General features: G+C 43.2%; 1 protein-coding gene across 3 annotated transcripts in view; it reads left to right on the forward strand.

The window, feature by feature from the left end:
* NT5DC3 (5'-nucleotidase domain containing 3) overlaps nt 1-18,478 on the forward strand; it is a 44,574-nt gene that overhangs the window by 10,961 nt on the left and 15,135 nt on the right. For all 3 annotated transcript variants that reach the window (XM_083401272.1, XM_083401270.1, XM_083401271.1), the window contains exons 2-5: nt 9,797-9,981; nt 14,944-15,018; nt 16,159-16,214; nt 18,196-18,286. In XM_083401272.1, coding sequence (XP_083257398.1) covers nt 9,814-9,981; nt 14,944-15,018; nt 16,159-16,214; nt 18,196-18,286 — 390 coding nt within the window. In that variant the 5' untranslated portion in view covers nt 9,797-9,813. The remainder of the gene's footprint in view (nt 1-9,796; nt 9,982-14,943; nt 15,019-16,158; nt 16,215-18,195; nt 18,287-18,478) is intronic.

The following is an 18,478-nucleotide window of genomic DNA, read 5'->3' on the forward strand; positions in this document are numbered from 1 at the left end:
AGTATTTGTGTTACCTACTGTAACATTCTATATTTTCTGGTTTGATTGTACTTTTGTAAACAGCCCTACAATTTCTAATGAATGGTGGGTTACAAATGTTACAAAAAGTGCTCCACATACATGCTTCTAGAGCAGGGATGAGGAACCTGTGGCCCTCCACATGTTGTTGGGCTCTGGTTCCTCTCAGTCCCAGCCAGCATAGCCAGTGGTTAGATACAATGGGAGCTGTTGTGCAACGTCATCAGAACATAACGGCCTGCTGGATTCTAGGCCAGCATCCTGTTCTCACAGTGTCCAACCAGTGTCTTGTCTTGAATGACGTAGGCCCTAGACACTGGATAAAACCATTCTGTTTGGGCTGGTCCTCTGAACCGTGTGGTCCAAATGGCAGATTTCTTGGAGGCTTTTTAATGTTAAATGAAATTAAATGAACAGTGTTTCTGTGCCAGTGTGGTAATCAGTGAGCTCTCATTTCGAAATATGGAGTGTTTGCAGGTGCTGCTGGATAGAATAAGACATCTCCCACATGCAAAAGTGCTTGTATGGGCCTTTGAGGGGAAGCTCAATTTAAGAAACTAACAGGCTTTGAAAAACTTTGTTACAAGAGGTGTAAATAAGTCTAAATTGTATTGGGAAATGACAAGTTTCCATCTCTTTAATAATTTGCATCTGTGCTTATTCCCTTCCTATTGAGTAACCGACAAATGTTTACTGTAGGTATAGTATTGGCCATTTCACACATCAGTGTACAACACTAGAGAATGCTTGACACTGGATTTTTCTTCTGAATGTGTGAATTTGAGAAGTACTGTAGTGAGTAAGGGAGACATGACAGAGGCTTATAAAATTCATGGTGTGGAGAAAGTGGCACAAGACTGGCTGCCTCTACCCCACCTTATAATGTGAGAACCTGGGATCATCCAGTGAAACTGAATGAGGGGAGAGACAGGGCAGGCAAAAGGAACAACACATAGTTAAACCTTGGAATTTGCTGCAAATAGTTGGTTGCACCGACCAACTTAAAAGGTCACTAGCCAAATTCATGGAAAATAAGCTTGTCAGTTGCTACTGGTCATGATGACGATAAGCTGTCTCCAGGATCAGAGGCACTGTACTTCTTTATATTGGTCCCTGTGGACAGAGTGCTGCTATGCTCATGTGCTGCTTCTGGGCTTTTCATGTGCAACTGGTTGGCCACAGTGCAAAACAAAACAGGGCACTGGGCTATATATCCCCTAGGTCTGATCCAGCAGGGCTCTTCTTATGATTATGTACAAATTATATAAAAATCTAAGCGATGCAGCAGTCACATGATTCTCATGCATGGATTTCCAGGGGCGGAACATGGCAGATTGAACGTTTTTTGTTTTTCCAGAAACAGGTGCCGGAACTCACCATGCATGCTTGTTATCTTATCTCACCATGCATGCTTGTTATCTTATCTTATAAATACTTGTTATCTTATAAATTTGGCAATGGCACCCACCTCAGAGGTGCTGGAACTGAGTTCCAGTGAGTTCTGGCTGAAAAAAACCCTGGTTATTTTTCAGTCTTGCTGGTTCATATATAAAAATCCTAATCCAATAAACCATGGGCAATGGTTTATTGGGCTGATAAGTCATGTGCATACACACTCTCTCTCCCCCCCCCTCTCTTTGGGACTTAATGCAATACTTTGTTTGTAGTTGGCAAGCCAGGATTATAGTCACAGCGTAAATCACAATTTCCTGGGTGTAATGGAAAACTGCAGTTTAATTGCATTAAAGTGCATAAGAGAAGGGAGGAAGAATGTACACACAGTGCTTATTCTCAGACTGGTAAACTGAGATTGTTTATGTCTGAACCAAACCTCTGTCTCCATTCTTGCTGTTTCCCCTCCCCAGGCATCCTTGATTTCCCTAAACTGCTTTTAGGCTTCTTTTAGTAGCTACAGTTTAGTAGCTATTCCAAAAGATTGAGTACTTAATTTTGTGCTTTCATGGAATCAGAATTTGGAGGTTCCTGAAAAGTCCTCTGTTGTAGTTGCCTGCTGGTACAGAAATCTGTTTCTACATCATCCTTGATAAGTGGTTATCCAGCTTCTGCTTAAAAGCCACTGGGGAGAATTCACCACCTTCCAAGATACTTTTTCACTGTTGGAACAGCTCCTACAACCAGAGAGTTCTTCCTAATTTTGACTAAACATTTCTTTTTATGTAATCGGAGCTGGTTGGTGGTTTTGAAGGTGTGAAATAGAAGAGTTGGTTGCAGCTTATTTAGCACCAGTCATTAAAACTAATGACATGGAAAGGACAGTCCTGCAGTTGAATCGGTTTTCCTTCATGCTTCAAATTGTTCAGTGGTACACTGAGTACTTCCCAACAGATCTGTAATGAATCTATTTGAAAAACGTTATGCGTGAATTTATCTAGTGACAAATATACAAGGTGAAAAGTGAAAGCATCACTTCAGTGGGTCACCATGGCCAGAGTAATACGAAATTGAAATGTGTCAAGCACATTGCTTCTGAGCTCAAAACCAAGGCTAGCTCTTGAGGCGACTCACAACAATTTCTAGGAGGAGCAGTGGTTTCTCAGTTTGGATCAAGCTGGCTTTCACAGACATATGAAGTGTGGGTTGCTTTAAACATGCCAGCAAGACAGATCAACCCTTATTATAGAAAGTAACATACAGTAAGCTGATACTGCATGTAGCCGTGCACATAGTGGTGGCAGTGAACTTCTGTGAATTACTTGTCACAATTTTACCTAGTTAACAAAGCAGAGGGTACTTTGCTTCCATGGGATAACTTTCAAATGGAGAACTTCTACAGTGAGTTATTAGTGGTTGTTGAAATGGTATTTGCCAGGAGTGGTTTATTGACATTGGACTGCTCTGCTTAATTTTAATTTTAGTTGGGGAACCAGTCATAGGGTTGCTGCCATGCTGTTTTGACTAGGGAAAAGGAAGCTAATTTAAGATGTTGTTTCTAGCAATCTTGGCTGTTTCAGGGTTTACTATTTACTAGGAAATAGAAACCAATAAGCGTGTGCCTTATTGGCAGCTAGTCTGCTATCTGCTCTAGAAAGGGCAGTAGCTCTGTGGTGAAACAGCTGCTTGGCATGCGCAAGGTCCTACTGGCACCTCCAGGTAGGGCTGGGAATGTTCCCAGTCAGAAACCCTGAAGAATTGCTGCTAGTCAGTGTAGACAGTACTGATGGACCCTGCATAAAAGGGGATGGACTAGATGCCCCTTGTGGTCCCAACTCTACAATTCTATGATTCCATCATGCCCTCTGTTCGGCTGTGAACATAAGACCCTCAGTGATAAACGGATGCTTAATCCTTAGAACGTCTTGTGTAAACTAAGTGAAGTGGATATTGATTCTTTTCCAGCTTTAGGTCACACAATTCCTTCTGGTGTTCTAGAATGCAGTATCAGGGCTTTGATACCAGATTCTTATTTTTCTTTTCTAGAGATGAAGGTGGGAGCTTCTTTTGATCTATAGAGCATAGCATTCTTCAGGAAGGTTAGCAATGAGTATCTTCAGAGTGGGCAGTTTTGGGTGGTCTTAGAGAGATAACAAGGTCAAGCCTAGGTGCAAGGGTGCCTTCACACAAATGCCTCTCTCCGATATACAGCACAAGGGGTTGCTTCCTAATGGTGCAGCCATAAAACTGCTAGCACATTTGCAAAGCTAAGCAGTATCCACTGTGGTTTCAAATTGGATGGGGGACCACGTGTAGAGTTTGCTGCATTGCAGGGCGTTGGACTAGATGACCCTCAGGGTCCATTCTATATTCCAACTCTACAATTGTCTGATTCTGTGGCTCCAAAAATTGCAGGCAATCACACATCTTTACATGATGCTCTCAAAAGCCGGTCATAACCAAGCTGCATTTTTGTCCCCTTTGTCAAACTCAACTAAGTTCTCCTGTAAATTTCTTGACATTTCCTTTTCCTTATCTGAAGCATGGAAGTGAGGCTGGCAAGGCTGTTGGTTGGATTTTCAGTTTGTGGGATGTGTACTTTATGGTACTTTTTTTTTTTTTTAACATACATACAACCAAAATAAAAAGAAGACCTAGCGAGGGCCCTGCTGAGGGGGTGAGGGATTTGTTGGTGTGTTGACATATGAGAGTGCTGCAAGAGAGAACCCAGGCTTCAAAGATTTGTGTAAATTGTAACAAAACACTTTCCCCAGTGGGTTCCTGCTACATGCGGTCTCATCTTATAATATAATTATAAACTAAATGGCTTTGCAGGCTGCTGGGGAGAAGTTTGGGGAAGCCAAATATTATGGCTTAATGCTGGGAAAACTCTGCTTGCAGCAGTAGACTGACTAGGAGTGAAATGATCCAAGCATCTATAGCAGCGAGTTCATTGAAGGCATTGGAGAGGCGCAAAGTGAAGGAATGAGTACAGTGGTACCTCAGGTTACGAACAGTCCTGCTTACGACTGCTTCAGGTTACGAACTCCACAATCCCAGAAGTAGGTGTCCTGGGTTGTGAACTTTGCCCCAGGATACGAACGCAATCCGCTTCCAGGGCTGCGGGAGGCCTATGTAGGGAACGTGCGCCTCCCGTTAAGAACGCTTCGGGTTAAGAACTGACTTCCGGAACTCCCAGTGAGTTCTGACCAGAGTGCAACTTTTATTTTCATTGTCTTATTTTGAAGATGTCTGACATTTTTACTCCCCTCACAGAGCTATACTTTCTGGAGTACCCTGGGATGATTGATTCTTAAAGTGCCCTTGGTACTATAGTTCTGGGAGCAGAGAGGAGATCTCTCTAACAATTTTCAGCACCCTTAACCAACTGAAGTTCCCAGGATTCTTTGGGGGAAGCCATAACTGTTTAAAGTGGTACAATTCTGCTTTAATTGTATAGTGCAGATGAGGCCAATAGCTTCATACAGGCTTATCTCAAGTAGTGGTTCTTAATTTGAATAACTTTTGATATGGTTTATTTCATCTTCAGGCAAACGTCAGCATTCTGCTTTTATTATCATTTCCTTTGATGCTGTTATCCATTTACATGTAAAAAAACCTAATAGACTCCTAAAATAGAGCAGGACTACTGGAAACCAATTTCCTAGGCATCAGCCCTTTAATTTGCGTTCAGGTAATTTAATCACTGTAATGAATGCCTTTGGTTTAAGCAGAACACAGTTTTAATTAAAACAGCATTTGAAGGATATTATCTTAAAGCAGTGCTGTTCACTCTGGAAATAAAATGTTCTTGTTTTATTGTTTTGGTGTGTCACCTTCACAGAAAATTTAAACAGTTGCTTTCTCCTGTTGCATTCCCCCCCCCCCCCCATGCTTTGAATGTGTGCTGTAGCTATAAATGCATCTTTAAGAGTTTGACAAATTTCTACTCTGTAACCTTGAGACTATGTCACTGGAGTTTCTTTCCTTCTTCCGAGTAAAATAGCCTTGGGGTACTTGAGTAAGAGAACTGAAGGTGCATTCAGTAACTTTATTATTGCATAACAACTGGAACATTAAAGCAATTGAGAGTCTGAAGGTTATTCTACTGCGATTAATTTTATAGTATAGCTTGTGACTTGCAACTCCTGTTTTATCTTTTCAGCGACATGATTTGTGGAAAATTAGTCTGCTGTCACCAAGGCATTTCATGTAACACTGCAGATGCCTAGACCGAAAGGACAGTTGTGTATTAGCCCCCTTATGTCTTTTTGCCTACTTTTGTTATACAGATGACAAAGGGAGAGAGATCCCCCTCCCACAAGTTAGATCATTCATCAGCACAGAGTTGTGCTAAGACGAATAAAGCTGCTCTTTCAATTAAATGCAATGAACAACATCATGCTCTGTGATTTTTATTTTAAGAAAACTTCCTGCAACTTGGGACCAGTCTCTCAATTACAATGGGAAGCAGAATCTCCCCTCTCTCATATAGCTTAATCTGTTGTTGTTTTTTAAAGGTGCCCACAAATCATTGTTCCGATTTGGCCCGTTTTGTTTGAAGTTGGCCCAGATTCAGTTAGCTTCACACATCCTTCTACGCTTCTCCTTGCTTTGTTCACCACTGCTAACTTTATTTTGTACTCGAGTTGAGTCAGAGCTCTGGGGAACGCATAGCCTTATGTTGTCATTCCAAGCCTCTATCCAATAAATCCACATAAAGCACAAGGTTAAAAGGACCTGAAAGGGCTTCCCTTGCTTCTAAGTTCCCACTTCTGCAGACTTGAAAAAGCAAGTCCAGCTGGTCCCAGAGAATAGCTTCCTGAACCACATCTTTCTTGGCTCTCTTTTTTTTCTGAAGAAGAAACCATTTTTCCTTCCTGCATTGGGTAGGTAACATTCTGCATTTGGGGTTCTCTTCTTTTTCTTCCTGTTTGTGGAAGCTTTTAATGTTTGATGTATTACTTTATTTTAATATTTGGTTGGAAGCCGCCCAGAGTGGCTGGGGAAGCCCAGCCAGATGGGCAGGGTATAAATAATAAATTATTATTATTATTTAAATTATTTCTAATTCTTTTTTTAAAAAAATGTTTTCCTTAAAGATTCTCTAATTCAGAACCCCCCCCCCCCCGCTTCTCTCTCTTTTTTAACTTTCAAGCAAGTTACCCATGCTGTCCCCCTAGCAAAGTGTTGTTTACCACCAGGAATCTCCTAACCCAATTGAGCTTCTCACATGCCTGTCTTTTGGAAATAAATTCATTTACTTTATAACTAATCTTCCATACATTTAACCAAATAGTTGCTGGACTGGTCTGAATGCTGCCTTGTTGTGTCACCTATTTTTTTGGTCTCCGTAATAAAACATCTGTTTGATTATTCCAGTATTGGCTCCCCATCTGTTCTGTAACTCCCCATGCTAGAAAGGTCCAGAAGTTCTTGTGCCATGAGTCTTAGTGCACCACAAGACCCAAAAATGTGTCTTTCCTGAATGTGTGTAATCACTGTGAAAATACACAGTAACGTGTCTGTTCAAGATACAGTCCCATATGAATTAGGATGGGTGGGAACTTTTTCACGCAGATTGTCTAAGCAGGATTTTCAGGCTGGCTGCAGTTTGCTTACAGCTTTTAAGATTAGTGAAACCTTCTGGTGTGGCTCTGTGCTTTATTTGCAGCCAGAAATACACAAATTGTTCTTGCTTTGTCTAAGTGAGGTGGACGCATAATGTTCCTGGGCGAAGTTATGGTTGTTTCAAAATGCTGTGTTTCTGGTATGCATTTTTTTTTTTTTTTAATGCTGATTGCGTCATGCAGTTCCAGGTTCTGGGTACTACTTTAAAATATATTCTCCCATCTGCCTAATTAGGTAAGGATTTCCAAGCAATTATTTTGTTTGACCTAGATCGTTGCTAGTCTCTCTCAAACAGTTTGAAGAAAAGGATCTGAGGGCTGACATAGCGGTTAAGACTGAGCTATAAACCAGAAAGCATCCTATTAAAACTCAATATTTTCCATGGACATGCAAGGTTGTCTTAGGGCAAGCCTTTCTTTCTCAACCTCATCCCCCCTCCTCTTTTTTTTTTTGCAATGTGGGAGATAACAATTCTGATTTTGCTCTGTTTTAAGGATTGCATGGCAAAGCATTTGGAAGGCATTCTGCAAATATTAACTATCCTGTGCACAAATAACAAATTCTGCCTCTTGAGTGAGGATCTATGGCACCACCAGCACACTTGTGGGAGATGTTCAGCAGGTTTGGATGAACCAAAACGTTTGCAGAAGTACAAAATATTTTTGGAGGGGAGGGGGAACTCAGAGAGGCGGGCACCCCAAAAACAGATCAGGGAGGACTTGGTGGACTCAGAAGCCACAGACTGCTGAGTGATTGGATGGAGAATGGAAGAAAACCTGGCAGGGCAGAGGGGAATGCAATGGAAGAGAGCAACCTTCCAGATTTTTATTTTTTTTTAAATAAAAAAATGTACCAACTCCCATCATGTCAGTCCATCGGCTATGGCTGATGTGAGTTTTATTTCAACAACATCTTAATGGCCACAGTGTTTCCTATCCCAGTTCTAGGTGACAGTAGAAGGATCCTTTTAACTGAAATTCAGTTTCATTGAACCTCTCTGGCTTGTGTCTGAGATTGGATCAGAATATTTTATGTTGTGTTAATTGTTTCAAAGCCACTGTAAATGCTATTCTAAACAATTTTTGGTGTTTATATAGCAAGCAAGAAAGTGTGTGTGTGTGTTATATCTTACTAATAAACAGTTTAAATTATTCTGAAAGTAGAATGGAGCGCAAGCCTAAATTCATTAACTGCTGCTCTGTTCACTATCTGTATTGTATTTACAGCTTTATTGTGATGTAAACCCGTCCTGGGATTTTTTTTGTGAAGGGCAGAGGGCTAAGAAATAGATAAATATAGATGAGTTCAGTGGGATTCACTCTCAGGTAAGTGTGTGATGAAGTGCTGCCTTTGTTATCCTCAGAGTTAGTGCCAGGGGATTTTTCTTTTTAAAAAGCAGTTGAACAAAAATGAGGATGAGAGGTGGGAAAGGAAACAGGCCAAATTCTTACATACAGGTAAGTGAAAATAACCAGTGGGTTAGCGTAAAGGGAATATTTTGTGAAGTTCATCTAAGACAGCTATGATTCTTGCCTGTAAGAACTGCCACCTTACTGCATTGTTTTCGGGTCTGCGTGTGCCCTGATCCGTGGCTGTGTGGGGTGGGGTGTGCCTCTAATTCACACACGACTGGTTCTGTAGCAGTCCCTGAGTGATGCCCCTTCTGAAATACATGGTTTATGAACTGCAAGTCCTTTTGGGCTGGGCGTTCCTGAATATGCGAATGATATGCAGTTCTACCTCTCTTAAATTAGAATTAGTGAGAGTAGTGAAGGTCCTATGTGAGTGTCTGGAGGCGGTTGGAGGATGGATGGCGGCTAACAGATTGAGGTTGAATCCTGACAAGACAGAAGTACTGTTGTTGGGGGACATGGGGCGGGTTGGTGTGGAGGACTCCCTGGTCCTGAATGGGGTAACTGCCCCTGAAGAACCAGGTGCACAGTCTGGGAGTCATTTTGGACTCACAGCTGTCCATGGAGGCGCAGGTCAATTCTGTGTCCAGGACAACTGTCTACCAGCTCCATCTGGTACACAGGCTGAGACCCTACCTGCTCGCAGACTGTCTCTCCAGAGTGGTGCATGCTCTAGCAACTAACCCAGAATGTGGCAGCTAGACTGGTGACTGGAAGTGGCCGGTTAGACCATATAACACCAGTCCTGAAAGGACCTACATTGGCTCCCAGTATGTTTCTGAGCACAATTCAAAGTGTTGGTGCTGACCTTTAAAGCCCTAAATGGCCTTGGCCCTGTATACCTGAAGGAGTGTCTCCACCCCCCATCGTTCAGCCCGGACATTGAGGTCCAGCGCTGATGGCCTTCTGGCGGTTCCCTCACTGCAAGAAGTGAGGTTACAGGGAACCCAGGCAGAGGGCCTTCTCAGTAGTGGTGCCTGCCCTGTGGAACGCCTTCCCATCAGATGTCAAGGAAATAAACAACTATCTTACTTTTAGAAGACATCTGAAGGCAGCCCTGCTTAGGGAAGTTTTTAATGTTTAATGCTGTATCATGTTTTTAGCATCTGGTTGGGAGCTGCCCAGAGTGGCTGGGGAAACCCAGCCAGAAGGGCGGGGTATAAATAATTATTTTATTTTATTTTATTTTAAAATGCATTGGTAATGAATACTATTGCAGTAATGTGTGTATCTTGCAAGATCCATCCCTTTTTGGAATACATTTTTGTTGTCATTTTGCTGGGACATCTTATTTCTGAAAAATCTAGAAAATCTCTCTGTGTGTTTATGTCTCTCTCTCACAGACCTGGTTCCTTCCATTATGAGTAACTTGCTGAATCCAGACGCTATCTTTTCAAACAATGAAATGAGTCTCTCGGACATAGAAATCTATGGCTTTGATTATGACTACACACTTGTCTTCTATTCCAAGCATTTGCACACATTGATCTTCAATGCTGCTCGGGATCTTTTGATAAATGAACACCGGGTAAGATATTTGGGGGTGTGGAAGTACATGTTTTAAATGTATGCAGACCTGTAAAAGTAGTATGCAGTAATGTTACCCCAGGGGCTTGATCTTCTGCTGCTTTCCTTTCCTAGTGCTTATTTGTCAGATTGACTTAAAATCATAGAATCATAGAATTGTAGAGTTGGAATTGTAGAGTTGGAAGGGACCACGAGGGTCATCTAGTCCAACCCCCTGCAGTGCAAGAATGTTTTGCCCAACGTGGGACTCAAACACACCACCCTGTGGTTAAGGGTCTCACGCTCTACCAACTGAGCTAACCCTCACCCAGGTGTGGGCCAGGGAAGAATGTGACTAAAAAGGAAGAGCATCAGAAGTTTAAAGTGAACTCTTGATTGTAATTGCTTCTTTGCAAGCAGGGCTTGCTGAGAGTGAACCCTGATGGGACTGGCTGCAAGGTGGTGCTCCCCATCAGGAACCCCCGAGTGCAGGCAAGAGGGCTTGTTGTTGAAGCTGATTGTTGCTGTCAGCAACCCCCACTTTGTGAGTTACGTGTGTGGTTTGCTTCCAAACCTCGCCTGTTAATGGGGCTTCCCACATGCCCAAAGTTTGCCCGTGGGCACGAGATCCAGTTGTAAATCAGGTTGCCCATTTCTGAAATGCATATATTTCATGAACAAGCTTGCATACCAGTTGGTTGCTATAGTAATTAAAACGATATCCATTTACAGCTAAAATAGAGTCTTCATGCAACCCTCGCAACTCAGTCTGAAACGTTTGGTAATACAACTCCCTTGTCTTTCAGCACTACTGAATTATGTATACATAGGTAGGAGTAAGATCTCTACTTAGCTTTCTCAGTATCAGTTCATGTGTGTAATCCTCTGCTTCAGGCGTGGGGAACCTAAGTCTCTGGGGCCAAATGACTCATTGTATCTGGCCCTCAGGACTCTCCCAGTCCATACATCCTCTCAAACTGCACACCTTGCTGGTTCTGCCTCCTTGAGGGTTTTTGCCTGACTAGAAGGTATTAGTGAATGTATTCTTTGCCTAGATGGAGGATAGAGAGGAGCGTATGTGTGTAGAAACTGGCCTATAGCACGAAGGCCAAATTTCCATTTGCTCCGCCCACTTCCTCCCCTGGACGTTATCCAGGATGGAATGTGGCCTTTGCCTGGAAGAAGTTTCCCACCCTAATCTACTTGAACGCAAAAGCTGCAATCTCAGATGTTCTGTTCTATAAGACTCACTTTTTCCCTTCTAAAAAGTAAGGGGAAATGTGTGTGCGTCTTATGGAGCGAATGCAGGCTGCGCAGCTATCCCAGAAGCCAGAACAGCAAGAGGGATTGCTGCTTTCACTGCGCAGCGATCCCTCTTGCTGTTCTGGCTTCTGAGATTCAGAATATTTTTTTTCTTGTTTTCCTCCTCCAAAAACTAGGTGCGTCTTGTGGTCTGGTGCGTCTTATAGAGCGAAAAATACTGTAAATCTCATTGAGCCAAGTGGGGTTTGCTTTTGAATAAACATGCGTAGGATTGGGCTGTCAGGGTCCAGAACTTTCTACAAGCAAAAAAGCTAGTCGTTGCGGGGCAAAACAGTGTTTCTCCTTGAGAGGGAACGTTTATGCTGTTGGTTACTCAAAAAATAAATAATAAATATTTCGGGAATTGAAGACATTATAGAGCTCAGGTAGTTAGAAGGCATAAAACAGAAAGACAAACACCTTTCTGAAAGGTGGGGTCTGCCTTTTGCAATAAATAATATGGTCTCTGTTGGTGATGCTGATGTGGTGGGGCATGTGCTTTGCACACAGAAGCTCCCAGGTTCATGCGCCTGCATGTGGAGGGTTGGGAAAACACCTGCCTGAAATCCTGGAGCACCACTGCCAGACAAGTGTCTCTGGCTGGTTTTGGACTACAACTCCCATCATCCCTAGCTAGCAGGACCAGTGGTAAGGGATGATGGGAATTGTAGTCCAAACAGCTGGAGACCCAAGTTTGGGAAACCTTGGCATAGACAATACTGAGTAATGGTTCAATGGTCTGACTCAGTATAAGGCAGCTTTCTGTGCTTCTGTGGTATATAAGTGTAGCTCCTGGATTCTGGCACCATTGGTGATTTGTCCTAGGTCTAGTAGGGAGCTCACAGAAATGAATACATTACAGTGGCACTTGGCTCAGAAGCTGAGTTTTTTCACATGCGGCTCACTTTTACGAACAAAAGCAGCTTCTTTTTTCATTTGGTTTATGTATTAAGGTTATTCATTGTAGCAATAAATAATACAATGAAGGGGAATTATAATTAACTAAAGGAGGATTATGAGTAAAATTAAAATTTGCAGTTTCTTGAAAAGATGCTTAGGCCTCTGTGGAATTATGAAAGTCCTGGCTTGTTCCTTATCTGATTGAAAGAAGATGAGACAGGGAAATTGGCTTTTAACACTATCTCAGTTAACATATTGCTTGCGGCACAGCACAAAATTATATTTGAGGGTAGGAGCCCTGCTGTTTATAATGTCCTCTGAGTCAAAGTTGCTTTACTGCACTGGTAGAAATGCCCGTGCTTAACCCTCTCTGTGCTGCTGCATCTGATCATTCCTTTCCACGGTCTGAATTGAACTCCTGAATGAATATGTTAGACGCTTCCAATTCTGCATTTCAGTCCAAAGGTCAGTGGCTAAATATATACATCTATAAATATCCCTGCAGAAGTAAATAAGAAATTTGATCATATCTATATATCTATGGTATACAGTATTGCAATTCAGCAAAATATTGGTGGCAATGTTTACCGTATTTTTCGCTCTATAAGATGTATCTGACCATAAGACGCACCTAGTTTTAGAGGAGGAGAACAAGAAAAAAAAAATTCTCTCCCTCTCTGCACAGCGCCTCTCCAGCAAAGCGGGAGGAGAAATGGAAGGGGCTCCGTTTCTCCTCCCGCTTTGCTGAAGGGGCGCTTCACAGCTTTACCTCTCCGCGCAGTGCCTTCTCAGCACTGACGAGGTGCTGCGCAGAGAGGGAAAGCTGTGCAGCGTCTCTCCAGCGAAGCGAAGTCAGAACAGCAAGAGGGATCGCTGCACAGCGAATGCAGTGATCCCTCTTGCTGTTCTGGCTTCTGGGATAGCCATGCCAAGCCTCTTCAGAGCAGGGGGAGCGTTCCTCCCATTGCCCTGAAGAGGCTTTGCGTGGCTATCCCAGAAGCCAGGAGAGTGAGAGGGATCGGTGCGCACCAATCCCTCTCGCTCTCCTGGCTTCAGTGAAAGCAATGCAAAGTCTCCTGAGCGCAGCGGGAGGAGCGCTCCCACTGCACTCAGGAGGCTTTGCATGGCTATCCCTGAAGCCAGGAGAGCGATATCATTGTCTCCTGTTGTGGGTAGGTGTTAGTTTAAGCCATAGTTTTCTGTAAAAATGCCATGGTTGCTTTCAGTTGGAGGCTATAATTTGGCAACAGATGATCCTGACTAAGAAGTACATTCAGGTAAAATGGTGCACACACACCTCTCCAAGCACATGAGAAATGCTTGAGCACTGTAAATTAAACTTTCCTAGCAAAATAATAATAAGCAGATCAATTTTCCTGAGAGTTCTGCCACTGTTGTAGTGTTTTGAAAAAAGTGTGGAAAAGATATTTGCGGCGTTCAAAGAGAACACCTTTTGTATTAGATTATACAGAATATATAGAAGGGTTGTTTTTAATTAACATGTATGATTTTCAGTTGTAGGGATGCGAAGCTAGAAATTGAAGAGGTAGCCAGGCTGAGGACAAAAGCTTTGTTTTCTGAACACATATTCACACTGTTTGCCCTTATCAGTGTTGAACCTTCCATTGGCCATGATCTGTGCGAGTCCATGTACATCGAATTATTGTGTCCATACAAGGACATCATCCATGATTTCAGTAGAGGGATCAGCTGGGACCCACATCCCTTGACACTGAAGTGAGGAGAAGCATAGAACTACAGAGTTTGGGACACTGTCCTTGCACCTTCCTAAATAAGAGTTGCCAACTTTGAGGAGGGGAGGAGCCTTAAGATTTTGTTTTGGATACGAGTCATGTAAATTTATGAGGTCACTGCAGAGCCATTGGGTTGAATCATTGTGTGAGTGGAACACCTCCCATGAGCACAATGGAACTTCTCTTTGCACCCCCTCCTAGATATCTGGGGGTCTCCCCCCAGCCCTCCAGAGCAGATGTTGGTGCGGTGCTGGGGTTGCAGTGAGTGGAGGTCATTACACTCACACACATGATCTAATTGGAGCCAACCTTTTAGCTGCTTATATTCCACTTTCCGGGGTCACACAGTAATACACCCAGAGATTACTATTTTATCTCTAAAGGCAAATGATAAACAAGTGAGGAGTTTGTTGCAATCCTTGGGGATATCCAGTTGCTCTAGAGTGTGAATCATGGATCCTTAGCTAGATGGCATTAATTTGGAAGGGATGTTGCAAGGCCGGAGTCTGGGGAGGGTTTGGTCCTGATGCTGTTTCATTGGAACATAATCTGCATTCTGGAAATGGGTGTTGGCAAGGCACCAGGGATGAGCAGTTTGCCTAATCCACAGCAGGTGCTTGATAAACAATGTGGGACTCAAGAGCAGGGAGGGGGGGCAGGAGGCAGCGAAGAACGGAAGTCCATGTTGCATGGAGTGACAAATAACTGTGTTTCTCAAGGAGTGGGGGACGCTACAGAGTTATAAGGCAGATTTCACTCAGCTAGGGAGTGGACATAATGAAAGCTTTGACTTCTGTGGCAGCTTTTTCTCGAAGGGATTGCAGAGATGCTAAATGGGCTCTGAGAGGTCTTATCAGAAAGGGGGTTTTTAACAGGGAATTTCTCCACTTGCATAGCCCTTAGTGGACAAGCTGATGTAAACTAGGAAAGGAGAGAGAGCTGGTTGTCTTCTCTGATTAAAGGAGATAGATCATGTTGCTTAAATATGTTGTGGTAAAATAGTTTTTTCCCTTCCCTTATCCTGCTAGTATCCTGCAGAAATCCGGAAGTATGACTACGATCCAAATTTTGCAATAAGAGGTCTTCATTATGATGTACATCGGGTAGGTATACATTATTCCATTGATATCATCGTTCTGTGAGATGTATTCCTTAGCGCTTGATCGAATGTCATCCGATTTTGTATTATTGGGGAAACTTGAGTTCTGCTTCTCTGTAGCTTGTGCAACGCACCTTTTGGACTCAGCTGGAAGTAAATGAAGTTTTGGCCACAGTGGCAGTATCTTGCCCATCTATGTACCGTATTTTTCGCACCATAGGACGCACCGGACAATAGGACGCACTTTGTTTTAGAGGGGGGAGAACAAGAAAAAAAAATCTCCCCCTCTCTGCCCAGCATCCCTTCAGCGAAGCAGCAGGAGGCGCTGCGCAGAGAGGGGGAGAACTTTCCCCCTCTTGTTTTCCCGCTTTAAAACAAGGTGCCGTTTAAGGTGCGTTCAGGCAGCTACCTTGGAAGCCTGGAGAGCGAGAGGAGTCGGTGTGCACTGACCCCTCTTGCTCTCCAGGCTTCAGGTTCCTTTTGACCTGCTCTTTGGGACTGGCGGGGGGAAGCCCACCACCAGCCCCAAAGAGCAGGTCAGGGAGCAGCGGAAAGGCACAGCGGAGAGGCTCCTGCCATAGCCACGCGTTACCTCTCCAGCCGGGAGAGGGTCGCGGGGCTATGGCGTCTTCGCTCCATAGGATGCACACACATTTCCCCTTCATTTTTGAAGGGGAAAAAGTGTGTCCTATAGAGCGAAAAATAAGGTAGGTCCCGCTATGCTGCACTTCTAATAAAACTTTTGTTTAGCATCTTTAATTGGAGATGCTCATTCACTGAGAAATGTGCTACGTTTCTGCTTGTGGGCTAGCCATCGTTAGAACAGAGTTCTGGACTAGATATGCCTACAGCCAAATCCGACAGGATTCTTCTTAAGTTCTAATATAACTCTAAATCAGGCTTTCTCAAACTCAGCCCTCCAGATGTTTTTGGCCTACAACTCCCATGATTCCTAGCTAGAAGGACCGGTGGTCAGGGATGATGGGAATTGTAGTCTGAAAACATCTGGAGGGCCGAGTTTGAGGAAGCCTGCTCTAAATCTTGTAGTAATCATGGACAACTGTATTTGCCTGTAACTTCATCAAAATACTGCTGTGTGAAGTCTTGATAGGTTTCATGTAAAACCTTTCTCTTTTTTTAAAAGGCATTATTGATGAAGATTGATGCTTTTCATTATATTCAGTTGGGAACAGTGTACAGGTAAGTCTTAACCTGCATAGTTCACAGCAAAATGTTGCTGTGAGGTTGTTGTTTCTTCAGGGGGACTCTAAACATTCAAAAATCTAAACATTCAAATACAGCAAGCGGGACATGCAGTGATAGGTTGCAGCAGGTGGTCTCCTGTTTAGTCAGCCAGCCAATCATGGCAGCTTTCAGGATATTCCATCCTATTTCCCCCAATCCATTCAGAATTTCATGGCCAGGGAGCATACTGTACTCAGTCCTCATTGGGCTGTTTTGTGGCCAAACTCCCTTCACATTCTCCCCCCCCCCCCGCCCCCGCTCAAGAAAAGGAGGTTTTAAAAATCATTATTTCTGCAAATATTTGGGGTCCCCACAATCTGGATGAGATCTCCCTCCTGTGCCTCATTAGCGTTGTTTTGGCTACTTAAGAATTGTCTTGTGAAGAATGAGTTTGCTATTACTATATAGCAGGGATGTCCAACCAGTCGACCGCAATCAACTGGTCGATCGCGGGCTCTTTTTCCTTTGCGGGAGAAAAAAAGAGCATCTGGCCTCACCCCGCCCTCCATTTGCGCATGATCGCAAGAATGGAAGGTGGAGTTTTCGCTGTGAGGCTGAGTGATCTTCTGGTGAGCGACATTTTCCTTTCCCCCCAAGAGAAAAGTCAACATTTTTTACCTGAACCCCCAAAAAGGTCAACAACTTTGACCTGACCCCCGCCCCCCGAAAAGGGGTAGATCACTGCCAGTTTTTTTATTCTGTGAGTAGACTGCGAGTGGACCCAACAGTCAGGGGTACCTTTACCTTTAGCTTTTAGATCGCAGTCTCTTGGGAGTTGGACGTCCCTACTATATAGGATGAAATGAGCCCCTGTGTTGTGGTGTTCTCTGCTTGAAGAAATGGCTGAGTGAAATAGTCTGTTCTTTAGCTTGTGTGGTCTGGGGAGGGTTGGCCGACCACGTGCCGCTGACTAATGTCCTTGCTTTCAGCTGCCAAATGGTACTAGAAGACTGTGCAGGACTGCATGGTATTTAGGCTTCTGCTAATGACTCATCTACTCTAGCAAGGATTTGAATATAAGGAATCATGAAAACAGAATGCAGAGGAGTGTGTGTGTGTAATCACCCTTTGCTTTGCACCCTGCAGGTTGCAATATTCTTGGGAAAGTGCATTTTGTCCATTGTGATTCTAATTGAAACCCATCCTTTCTAACTGAACTCATCTGGAAAAAGCTGCACAGATAGTACCTGCTTTACTTGAAACATGGCAGCCTTTGATTGTAACATGTACTTCTGCTGTACTTTGAAAGTCATTGAGGCTGAGCTGTGTTAAGATTCGAAATGAATTGGCTATAATCCTTTTTTAAAATACCATCTACTAATCTGTGCTTCATATAATGAAGTTTAAAAGAGTGGGGGCAATGCCTTCTTTTAACTTTGCCCTTGGGGCCTTAAAGAATTAGTGTCTAATTAACTTTTAGGACAGAAATGAGAGCTTAAGATCCACAATGTGTCAGTGTGGTAAAACTTGGCTTCCTTCATTCACTTGACAAGACTGTCAGTCTGCCTCTGTTGGCAGTGCATGGTGTTCCTTGCAGAATCTGAGACATCAGATAAGGGAAGAAGTATTCATAATGGTTAAGGCTGACCCATTGCTTACGTGAGACTAGTGAAGATGTGGGTTTTCTGTGTAGAATATCGATACAGTGGTACCTTGGTTTAATAACAGCTTAGTTTATGAACAATTTGGATTAAGAACAGTGCAAACCCAGAAGTAGGTGTTTTTGGTTTGTGAACTTTGCCTTGTTGAGTGTGTTCCATTTGTAAATTGAGTCCCTCGCTGCTATTGGAAAGCACACCTTGGTTTAAGAACACTTTGATTTAAGAACACTTTGGTTTAAGAACGGACTTCCGGAACAGATTAAGTTCGTAAACCAAGGTACCACCGTATGAAACCTGGTTGGCTTTGGCACTAAAGCTATTCTTGCTGTTGCCAGAGGAATGAGTGTCGTCCCGGATGAGGAAGTCATTGCCATGTACGACGGGTCCCATGTCCCCTTGGAACAAATGAGTGACTTCTATGGAAAGGTAAAAGTACAAACCAGTACATCTCTTAACTAAAAATTCCATATGATGGCATAATAGAATCATGTGTTCTTATTACCATGACATATAGAACAATGTCTCAGTAGCTTTATTATAACTAACAGATCATTTCTTGTCAGCTGAGAGTTCATAACTTAGGTCATCAAGTTATGGAAGCCGATGGAAATAGTGGCC

This window comes from Podarcis tiliguerta (genome assembly GCF_965153285.1).
Source record: "Podarcis tiliguerta genome assembly, chromosome: 10".
Classification (NCBI taxonomy): Eukaryota; Metazoa; Chordata; class Lepidosauria; order Squamata; family Lacertidae; genus Podarcis; species Podarcis tiliguerta.